Below are 11,840 nucleotides of genomic sequence, written 5' to 3'. Positions count from 1 at the left end.
TTTTTCACACCTTTATACCTTTATGAATAAGAAAGCTCCCATACCAATACAAATTTTATTAACTAAAGGACTTCGTCTGTGTAAATCTATAATTCTACACGTTCATATGCAAACTTTTTTTCCTTGCTGCTTTTTTTTTTTTTTACAATTTATTACTTCCTCTATAAAAATAGGAGATAAAATTTCTTACATATGTTAGAAGAGCAAGCAAAAGTCTCTCAAGAATATATTTTCAGTTAGCAGATGACCATCACAAGACTCAAGACTTAAAAACAAATAATGACATTTACTCCTTTATTGTACTTGGTCAGCTCTGTTTGATGTATAAAAGTACCTATGATACTAGTGTTTAAAGATTACTTTTAAATTTGCTACTGGTAAGTGCTTAAAACTCAACATTCAAAAAACTAAGATCACAGCATCAGGTTTCATCACTTCATGGCAAACAGAAGGGGAAAAAAAGGAAACAGTGGCAGACTCTATTTTCTTGGGCTCCAAAATCACTGTGGATGCTGACAGCAGCCACGAAATTAAAGGATGCTTGCTTCCTGGAAGGAAAACTATGACAAACCTAGACAGCGTATTACAAAGCAAAGACATCACCTTGCTGACAAAGGTCCATACTGTCAAAGCTGTGGTTTTTCCAGTAGTCATGTCTGGATGTGACAGTTGGACTATAAAGAAAGCTGAGCACCAAAGAATTGATGCTTTCGAATTGTGGTGTTGGAGAAGGCTCTTGAGAGTCCCTTGGACTGCAAGGAGATCCAACCAGTCCATCCTCAAGGTAAATCCACTCTGAATATTCACGGGGAGGACTGATGCTGAAACTGCAATACTTTGGCCACCTGATGTGAAGAACTGGCTCACTGGAAAAGATCTTGATGCTGGGAAAGATTGAGGGCAGAAGGAGAAGGGGGCAGCAGAAGATGAGATGGTTTGATGGCGTCACTGACTCAATGAGTTTGAGCAAACTCCAGGAGTTGGTGATGGACAGGGAAGCCTGGCGTGCTGCAGTCCATGGGGTTGCAAAGAATTGGACACGCCTTAGTGACACAGCGAAAGTGTATACACAGTGTAAGGAAACGAGAGACCCTTTCCAGATCATTCCATAAATAAATGGCTAGTTCGCAAGTTCTTTCACTATGTGAGTTCAGAAGTCAGTATTCGTTCTTATTACCAATGACCACCTGAGTTTTGAGAAAATAGTTTTCCTTGTAAATAGTCCACTAATTCCAGTCTTGATTTTAGCATCTCAATCTCATAATAGGGTATCTGTGAAGAGAAGAAAAGAAAACCATCATGATCCTTCATAATCTGAAATCACCTTGGCGTTGGGGGTGCCCTATCCATCTGTCATGCCCGTCCCCATGGTGGAACATCAGCTCCTGGCAGGAGGACATCACAGCCAGCTCACGCGTCCTGTGAGCCCAGAGCCTGCGGCGGCACTGCCAGCGCTTCGGGGGGGACTACACAAGGCTAAACATGATCCTTGTCCCCAGGGAGCCTACAAATCAGGTACCAACTTAAAATGTGCAATAAATACAAAACATAAGCAGAACACACAAATGAAAGTCATGCTTTAGTATTGAGAGGGAGTTTCTGACACTTTACATTAGGGTGAGAGGTTGACCTCACTGGGAGTTATGAAGGACGAGAACTGGGACACTCCGAGAGGTGGACCCCACCTGAGTGGCCTGGTCGAGGGGGAAAGGCCAGAAGGGAGACTGCTGCGCTCGGGGCAGATGCTCTGGCCGCAGGCAGACCACGGAGCATCCGGAATGCTGAGAGGCAGAGGAGTTTGACTTTATCCCATAAGCGGTAAGGAAACAAGGAGGGTTTCTGAGCACACTGGCAATGATTTGTTTTTAAAAAATTAATCTGGGTGCGTACAAGATGGAGTGGAAAAAAGTAACTACACAGGAAAGAAGAGAGCAGGGTGGTAGACAGCTTGGGTGACAAAAAACCTCCCCGACACGCACGGCGACTCCTCACGGAAGAGCCTGTTAGTGGCCCTCAGTGCAAAGGCAAGCGAGGGCCTCACACCCAGAAGTCGTGAAGGCCCGGGCTTTATGGGCCATTGTGTCCATTTTATTCACTACATCAAGGGAAATTAAAATAGACATTCTAATAATCTAGCAATTCTAAAAGCAAAGTAAAGCACAGCTTATACACAATTTAGGGATGCCTCACTTTTGGAAAACAAGTTTAAAAACCGTGTTTCAAAATACAAATCAAGAGACAAGTGTAATGAACAAAGCTGACGTATAACTAGACATTAGTCTTGGTCCACTGGGCTGCCACACCACTTAGGACCCTGGGAAAAGCAAATCTGAACTAGAAATGGCTTTTGGGGAAACGAAAAAGGCAAAACCGTACCTGGACAATTTGATAACCGAGCAAGCGCAGGTGTCTCTGTTTAGTAGCCTCCTTCCCCAGTAAGTGGTTGCTATTCAGACAAAACCTTTTTGGACCATCAATGCACAGTGCCACTCTAAAAAACGGAAGAGAGAGAAACTTCATTTTCACAACAATCCAAAATATTCATATAGTTTTAGCTTCCAGGGTTTATTTGGGATTTGGCTATGCTTTTGTGCCCATACTGTGTTCAAATGACTCATGACTGTCATCCAATGATTTGATGAAAAAAGCACTCAACTTTATCAACATTAAGGTTCATAAAAAGTGATAAGGAATTTCTAAAACTGGTACGCCATAGTGTTTATCTCCAGACTGTGTCTACCTTTCCACTTTCCTAAGAAACAGTCCTTGTGGATTAACCTGGACAAGTCTCGTAACATCTAGATCACAACGGTTTTCTTTACCTTTTATGTACATCTTCATCAATTGTAAATGGTAATACAAATCCGTCTTCGTCTAATTTAATTTCAATATCTGGTGAGAGAAGAAAGGAAAAAGTCTTCGTGTGATACCCTCACAAACACTAGCTTCCTTCCCTTCTGGTTGTTTTGATTTCTTCCGCACTGCGTTTATCAACTGGGCAGAAGGCTGCAAAGTAACAACCACACCAGACAATGGTGAGAACTTTAATTTAGTCAGAGCTTTGCCCAACCACATCAGGGTAAACTGTGAGGGCTCCCCTGCCCCTGAACAAGGAGGGGGCCTCCGGGTCCCTGGGGCACGGCGGGAATCACACACACTTTCACGCTCCTGGCACCAGGGGGTGGGAACAGTGAAGACGATCCCACACAGCTGGCACCTGGCGTCCCTGAGCTCCAGCGCCCCAGGGGCCGGTGAGACAGCCAGAACCCTGACACATGGGCCCTGGGCGAGCAGCCGCCCCGTCCTTCCCTGTAAAGGGAGCTCATGAAGGAGGGGAGTGAGACGTGACCGTGGGAAGCCCAGGAACACTGTCCTCTTTGAGCTGATTGTCTTTGACACAACAGTGTGAAAACAGAAGGCCTCTGACTCTCTAGGCAGTGCCATCCAGCAAAACTTTCAGCGATGCTAGAAACACTTGTACCAGATACAGAGCACGTCAAGGGTGGCTAGCGCATCTGGGGACCTGAACTGTAAATTTTTACAATTGTAACTGATTAAAATTTAAACAGCAACTAGTATGTGTGGCTACTGTATTGGAGAGCAGTAGCCTGGAGGACAAGTGTTCACATGCTCAGTTGTGTCTGACTCCTCGTGACCCCAGGGACTGGAGCCCACCAGGCTCCTCTGTCCTTGTGTGGAATTTTCTAGGCAAGAATACTGGAGTGGGTTGCCATTTCCTTCTCAAGGGGATCTTCCCAATTCAGGGATCGGACTCACGTCTCCTGCATTGGCAGAAGGATTCTTTACCTCTGAGCTGCCTGGGCAGCCCCGAGCGGATAAGAATAGCTGATAATTACTGAGCACTTACTGTGTCCTGGGTATTAGTCTGAGCTACTTCATTTGTTTACTTTGGGTCACTATTCCTCTTGAATGAATGCCCCCAAAGGATGCCCAAAGACATTCTGCTGCATGAGGCTAACCTGCAGGACTCCACCCACAGCGTCCTGGTCCTTCAACCCCACTGCCCACCCCTGTTCCCATTTGCCTTCAGAAGGACCAGCTCCACTCTGTTTCCAGACCTGTGGTGGCTAGTAAGGCCCACAAGTTCCATCAGAGGACTGCATAACAACACAACTCCCTGCTACTTACCTATTGTGTAGCAATAAGGTGTCAACACTTTTGAAGCAAAATACAGTCTTGCTCCTAACAGGTCGATTAGTCCAGTCATCACAGATTTATAAAGGTGAAAATCCATGGGGGTCTCCAGGGAAGAACATGGAGTAAGAAAGGATTTCACTTGAAACTTAGGAAGAAGTTTTGGACCCTAGAAATGTATGTGCAAACGTAAGAAAGAAAATCAGATACAAAATCAGAGAATAAAATGAATGCTGTATAAAAATCTGATCCAAGATTACTTTATAGGCAATGTGTGTCTTTAAGACTTAGCACAAATATCTTTCTCAAAAGGACAATGCCAAATATTCTTTTTGTGAAAAACGTTTTATTTTGAACTGGGGTATAGCTGACTTAACAATGATAGTCGATAGTTTCAGGTGAAGAGGTAAGAGACTCAGCCATGTACATATAGGTATCCATTCTCCCCCAAGCTCCCTCACCCTCCAGGCTGCCATGGAACATTGAGCAGAGTTTCCTGTCCTACCCCTTGCTGGTTATCCATTTTAAAGACAGTGGTGTGTACATCTCCAACTCAAACTCCCTAACTACCCCTTCCCCTTAACCTTCCCCTTGGCAACCATAAGTTCATTCTCTGAGTCTCTGCTTTGCCAGTCAGCCCATTTATACTGTCTCTTTCGGATTCCACACATAAGGGCTGTCACGCGACACCTCTCCTTCTCTGACTACACGCAGCGTGGCACTCTCTAGGTCCATCCATGTTGCTGCCAATGAGACGATGCCAAATATTCCTGTTATAGTTCAAGACCAATAATCCAAAATACCTTTTAAACGTGTTTTAAATGTAGTCAGTGGTCACAAAAAGAAAAAAAGGAAGGAAGGAAGGAAGAGAAAGAAAGCAAGCCAGCTCAAGAAACATCCCTAGAGCTCTTAGAACTGCTTTAAGGGACTTGAGCACCAGCTGAGTTTTTAATAGTGGAAAATGTGATAGAGCTGACATTTCAGTTTAGTAAGAAAAGGAAAGCTATGTAATAATGGTGCTAGTAATTGGTTATCCATCTGGAAAAGAACTAAGCTAGAGTTCTGCCACACATTACAGACTATACTTAACTTCAGGTAAATTAAAGATCTAAACGTAATAGGAAAATAGTATTTTTAAAATTCAGTAAAATATTTATACTACCTTAGGAGTCATAAAATATTCATAAACACAGAAAACCCACCAGCCATAAAAAATGAACTGATTTGACTGTAGAAAACAAACATTTCTGTGTAGCAAAAAGGCATAAACAATATTAAATTAAAACGAAAAAAAATTAAAACAAACCAGGGGAACATACATGCAACACACATAATAATTAATGTCTTTTACAACGTGTTCTAGGGCTTCCCTGATAGCTCAGCTGGTAAAGAATCCGCCTGCAATGTGGGAGGCCTGGGTTTGATCCCTGGGTTGGGAAGATCCCTTGAAGGGAAAGGCTACCCACTCCAGTTTCTGGCCTGGAGAATTCCATGGACTGTATAGTCCATGGGGCTGCAAAGAGTTGGACACGACTGAGGGATTTTCACTTTCACTAGGACAAAAAACAAAACAAAAGAGACAAACAACTCTACGAAATAAGAAGTAAGGCATAACGAGGCAATTCAGAGCAAATGTAAATGACCAATAAACACGTGAAAATATGTTCAACTTCATTACTGCTCATCAAAACGCAACTGAAGCATGTGACATGACATTTCATTGAGCCAAATGACAAAATTAAAGGCATTAGGAACATACTGCGACGGAAATGGGGGGAGACAGTCACTTTCATTCACTGCTGGTGAAATGAGACATCTACAACTATTAGGGGGAAATGAATCCGTCAGTGTCTGCCAAAAATTAATCCAGCCATCCAGAGGATGAGGTGGTTGGACGGCATCACTGACTCAATGGACAGGAGTTTGAGCAAGCTCTGGGAGATGGGGAAGGACAGGGAAGCCTGGGGTGCAGTCCATGGGGTCGCAAAGAGTTGGACATGACTGAGCGACTGAACAGCAACACTCCATGGTCAGGAATCTAGTCTTTAGATTAAAACAACAAAAGGGCTCCAGTATGAAAGGGTATGTACGCATGTTTATGACAGCATGGCTGATCAAGACAAGCACTGGAAAAGGCCTGTAAGTCTATCCATGATGAGTGGAATTATTAGAAAAGTTTACCTGGTGGCAACTGACTCCAAGTGAATGAAAACTCTGTTTTTTAAAGAGGTTACTCAGCTCAAAAGAGAAGAAACTTAACTTTTACCTTGTAGAACGGGCATTCTAGAATTGAGGTTAAGAAGAGTTGGGTCAGTTGTGCTAGGCTCAGTCTGTCCAAATAGGACTCTTCACCTGAAATACAAAGCATCTTGGTCAGAGTTAAGTTTGAATTTTGCTGTGTGCAATCAGAGAAAAGAATAGCCAGAACGCACAACGTTAATTGTGACCATAAAGAAGCACTGAGCGCTGAAGAACTGATGCTTTTGAACTGTGGTGTTGGAGAAGACTCTTGAGAGTCCCTTGGACTGCAAGGAGATCCAGCCAGTCCATCCTAAAGGAGATCAGTCCTGAACATTCATTGAAAGGACTGATGCTGAAGGTGAAGCTCCAATCCTTTGGCCAGCTGAGGCAAAGAGCCAACTCTTTTTGGAAAAGACCCTGATGCTGGGAAAGATTGAAGGTGGGAGAAGGGGTTGACAGGGGATGAGATGGTTGGATAGCATCACAGACTCAACAGACATAAGCTTGAGCAGATTTCAGGCGATGGTGACGGACAGGGAAACCTGGCGTGCTGCACTCCATGGAGTCTCCAAGAGTTGGACATGACTGAGCAACTGAACCACAACAACATTAATTAATTCACTCTAATAAGACACCTTTAAATGATACTAGGGAAATAACTTGTTAGAATTAATTATGACTTCCTGCCTGTTATCTCAATGAAATCTCATTCTGGCTTTCAAGAATGCAAGCTCCTAATTGGAGAATATAATTAAAAGTGACAGATACATGTTAGAATTAGAATTAGTGGGGATTCCGTTTACCTATGGAGATCTAGATTCTTACAGATTTGGGTGGTCTTGAATTAAGATGAACATCTCTCAAAAAAAGGACAGGACGTCCCTGGTGTGGTTAAGCGGGTAAGACCCAATGCTTCCACTGCAGGGGGCATGTGTTTGATCCCTGGTCAGGGAAGTTCCACATGTGGCCAGTTAATAAAGGAAAAAGAATGATACAGCTGCTGTCATCAAAGCTCCTAACATGTTATGATACCACCACTGTCATCACCAGATCTCTACAAGAAGATTCAGTTTCTCAGCTAGGGTAGCAGAGTCTGTTTACCCCAAAATGTTTTATCTCTCCAAGCAATGTTCTACTGGTCTTTAACCCTGTGTTTATGTTAGCATCTGCAACTTCAGATCTCTTCTTCAGATCATAGTGGAAGAAAAAAATAAAGCTCAATAAAAAAGGTACACGCTGTGTATGTGTGCTTAGTTGCTCAGTCGTGTTCAAGTCTTTGCGACTCTTTGAAGAGGAGCCCGTCAGGCTCCTTTGTCTGTGGGATTTTTCAGGCAAGAATACTGGAGTGGCTTGCCATTTCCTTTCCCCCCCAAAAAAAGAAAAGCTATATACGTGACTTGAAAACATCAAGGTCAAACGATAAGTTTTCTACTCTCAGAAGTCATAACCAACTCACCTTGCAGCTGCTGAAGAAAATATGGGCTGAATATCTTGGCCATAAAATTGACCGGATGCCTCTCAATAAGAGAACACGAATGGAGAAGTTTCAGCAGTGTTTTTGGGGGAAAATGATTGAAGTGGGTTAACAGCATGTTTTCTAGCTTCCTAAATAAAGCAGAAGCATTTGGTGGCAGATAGTTGAGTTTTCCAAATGGCTCGATTAACTTGGCAGTCTGACTAGGTGAAAATTTTTCTGCTTGACAAACAAAAGTTTCTGCCACTGCGTTGAAGATGGGTTCTGAAAGAATCAGCTTTCTGCTGCAGTACTCCATGACTCTGCTGACAAGCTCAGGATCCAGAGTGAGACACAGTGAAGTGACATGCTGCTCCAGGGTTTCTGTAAAGAATCTGTCACTGTGCCCAAAGTATATGAACGCCTCTAAGACTTTTCTGAGCTCTTCACTAGTGAAGCGAGCGATGTGCTGCACGACGTATTTACTCAGTTTGATAACCAGGGGAAGGGCTTGAGTCTGATCAAGGACCACTAGGGCAGTGAGCATCTGGCTCATCAATTTAGGACTCAGGCTGGAAACGAGTGATAGAGAAAAGTGGTTGATCTTATTTAAGAACTTCTGCTGTTGGTCCGCTTTTTCAGGACTTGCCTGTAATAGTCTGTAAAGGGTCACGATATCCTCAGGGGTAAATGCTTCCAAACTTTCCCCTTGCAGCTGATATATGATCAGGTCTAGTGTCAAACAGCCTGGACCGTGCAGTTTAATCAGAGTTTCCCCCAGAATGCAAAGACTGCGAACATCCAGGCTGCCCCTTTCAAGACGATGCTGGCATTCCGCCTCCAGGTTCATCAGCAAGCGACTCTGGGCATCCCCACACAACAGAGTCAAGGCTTGAAAAGCAGTCACCAAACCCGCATTTGACAGATCCGAGGGATTCCGTCCAAATCGATCACACAAAGCTTGAAAGGCACTACTCTCCAGTATTTCTTTTGGCAACCTTTGATCACCATCTTTTCTTTCCACTTCACAAATACGACATAAGGCTCCTGCCATCATAGTATCAGGCAAAGTCTCCAGTGTGCTTATAAAATGTAAGACTTCTCCTGATGAAGTGAAGCTGTTTAGTTTCCTGTAAAACATCTCTTCGTCCACATTTTTAACACTGTGTTCAAACCTGTCCCAGCTGTGTACTTGAGAGAACCCTGGCTCCCCAACTGGATGGAGGTCATTTCCGTTTTCTGAATGAAACTTCTTACAATGGGCATGATGGAACCGGACCCTGATGGGCCCAGGGTGCAGCGACCAGAACCATTGACACAGATGCTCTTTGACTGTCTTGTGAACATGATTTACATGCTGAGTTTTCAGAGCAGCCAGAGCTCCGTGTATCCGAAAGTCAGATAAGTGATAGAGGTTCCTCCTTAAGGTAACTAAAGCCATGCCATCAGAGTCTCAGCTCCTCTTGAGTTACAACTATGTTAAAAGGCTAAAAAAAAAAAAAAAAAAAAAAAAGTGGTCAAATATATTAGAACACAGTTCATTCAACATCAATGCTTATGAAACTAAGGATGAGTACCCAAAAGGGGTCATTCCCACTAAACATTTTCCACTCAAACATTAGCACCATGTTACTCAGATGTAAAAAAAGAACGAAATTGTGCCATTTGCAGATACTTGGATGGAACTAAAGACTGTTATACAGAGTGAAGTAAACCAGAGAGAAAAACAAATATCCTATATTAATGCATATATAAGGAATTTAAAAAATGGTATAGATGAACTTATTTGCAAAGCAGGAACAGAGACACAGACATAGGGAACAAGGAGGGAGAAGAGGCGGGATAGACGGGGAGATTGGGGTTGACGTATAAACACTACTGATACTACATATACAATAGATAACTGAAGACAGGGACTGCAGCCCTGAAATTCAAAGACGCTTGCTCCTTGAAGAAAAGCTATGACAAACCTAGACAGTGTATTAAAAAGCAGAGACATTACTTTGCTGACAAAGATCTGTATAGTCAAAGCTATGGTTTTTCCAGCAGTCATGTGTGGATGTGAGAGTTGGACCATAAGGAAGGCTGAGTGCCAAAGAATTGATGCTTTTGAACTGTGGTGCTGGAGAAGACTCTTTGAGATTCCCTTGGACAGCAAGGAGATCAAACCAGTCAATTCTCAAGGAACTCAACCCTGAATATTCATTGGAAAGACTGATGCTGAAGCTGAAATGCCAATCCTTAGGCCACCTGATGCAAAAAGCCAACTCACTGGAAAAGAACCTGATGCTGGGAAAGACTGAAGGTAAAAGGAGAAGGGGATGACAGAGGATGAGATGGTTGGATGGCATCACCGACTCAGTGGACGTGAGTTTGAGTGAACTCCAGGAGAAGGTGAAGGAAGGGGAAACCTGCTGCAATCCGTGGAGTCACAAAGTGTCTGACAAGACTGAGTGACTGAAAACAACAAATGAGAACCTCCTGTACAGCACAGGGAACTCAGGGCTCTGTGGTGACCTAAATGGGAAGGAAATCCAAAGAAGAGGGGATGTATGCATACCCACGTCTGATTCACTTTCTTGTATAGCAGAAACGAACACAACATATAGTTGTAAACTAATACAATATAGTTGTAAAGCAACAACTATACTCCAATGAAAACAAACAACAGCAAAAAGGCCCAAGTACTAGAAGAATAGTGACTCTGCACCCTAGAGCTTAGAATTGAAACTGTTTACCTCAAATTGGGACTCGAACCCAGCCAAAACCCTGCTTGGGATTTCAACCCACATGGCTGGGACTGGAACCCAGCCAAAATCCTGAATGGGACTTGAACCCACGTGGCTGGGACTCAAACCCAGCCAAAATCCACAGTACCTGGTTTCAGGACCTAATGAAGCTCAAGTTCCTGATGAATTCAGTGAGACAAAGTGATAGGTAAAAAGTGGGTTTACTCAGATACAGACAGAAGCACACTCCACAGACAGAGACAGAGTGTGGGTCATTGCAGAGGGTGAACGTGGCTGCGAAATTATGTGTGGTTAGTTTTTATAGGCTGGGTAATTTCATACGCTAATGAGTGGGAGGATTATTCTATTTTGGGGAAGGTGTGGAGATTTTCCAAGAGGTTACAGAATAGAGGCTGGACCTCATAATCATCGCTATCATTTGCCAGGCAATGTTATATTTAATTCTCCCAACAACACAATGAATTAAGTACTTTAACGTCATCTTAGAAACGAGGAAACCGAAGCACAGAGATCTCACGTTGTCCAGTTCACACAGCTAGTAAGCGGCTGAGCCAGACTTCACCTCGGGTAGTCTGGTTCCTTCGCACGCCTCCTATGTGTTGGTTGACGGAAAGAACTGCACTTGGTCCAACGTTTTCAAAACACACAACTGAAGTGACCATTAATTCACACGGCAAGGGTGAAAAGAGCAGCTTCAAGGTCTCCGAGGGGTCGGTTTCCCGAGAAGGATCTGGCTAGGACTGAGGAACAAGAAGGTCTAGCTTTGCAGATGGAGGGGGGAAAAAAAAAAAATTAAAACGCTTATCAACGAAGGGGAAAGGTGGGCCGGCCCCGCTGTGCGAGACCCGGGAACACGAGGGTGCGGGACAGCGGGGGACGGGGCGCCCCGAAGGGGGAGCCGCGTCCTCTCTGGAGGGAAAGGACCTGACGGGCCGGGCGCCCCCAAAACGGGCGCCGCGGAATCCTACGCTCACGCACCGGGAAGGGCGGGAACCGCTTCCGAAGAGCGGGGCGGCGAGCCGGGGAGCGAGAGCCTCAGCGAAGCCGTGGGCCACGCACGCCGGGCAGGGACAGCCAAGCCCACAGCCCGTCTGGATCCCTACCGGACTCCGCTCGCGCCGGGATTCCAGCAACCCACGCGGCTCCGCAGCCCCGCCGGCCTCCGTACGCTCGCCCTTCACCAGAGGGGGCCTCCGGCACATGCACCAGGAAGGGGCGGGCACCCCACGTCCAGCGCGCGG

General features: G+C 44.6%; 1 protein-coding gene across 5 annotated transcripts; it reads right to left on the bottom strand.

Moving 5' to 3' along the window:
• Window positions 1–280: 280 nt before the first annotated feature.
• FASTKD3 (FAST kinase domains 3) lies at window positions 281–11,816 on the bottom strand. Of its 5 annotated transcripts, none has more exons than XM_069556367.1 (8): window positions 11,703–11,791; window positions 11,162–11,360; window positions 7,853–9,336; window positions 6,422–6,507; window positions 4,150–4,324; window positions 2,823–2,892; window positions 2,377–2,491; window positions 281–1,272 (listed from the first exon to the last, which is right to left on the bottom strand). In XM_069556367.1, exons 3-8 carry the CDS (start codon window positions 9,288–9,290, stop codon window positions 1,174–1,176), a joined length of 1,983 nt encoding a protein of 660 aa, XP_069412468.1. In that variant the 5' UTR covers window positions 9,291–9,336; window positions 11,162–11,360; window positions 11,703–11,791; the 3' UTR covers window positions 281–1,173. The 5 variants fall into 5 exon arrangements, 4 of the variants coding, with proteins under 4 accessions (XP_069412468.1, XP_069412467.1, XP_069412465.1 ...); XM_069556366.1 differs by having other exon boundaries at window positions 11,162–11,339; window positions 11,703–11,781; XR_011249676.1 differs by lacking the exon at window positions 11,162–11,360 and having other exon boundaries at window positions 2,823–3,006; window positions 11,578–11,816.
• Window positions 11,817–11,840: the final 24 nt, after the last annotated feature.

Source organism: Ovis canadensis, chromosome 16, assembly GCF_042477335.2.
Source record: "Ovis canadensis isolate MfBH-ARS-UI-01 breed Bighorn chromosome 16, ARS-UI_OviCan_v2, whole genome shotgun sequence".
Classification (NCBI taxonomy): Eukaryota; Metazoa; Chordata; class Mammalia; order Artiodactyla; family Bovidae; genus Ovis; species Ovis canadensis.
This window is presented reverse-complemented; position numbering and strand designations above follow the sequence as displayed.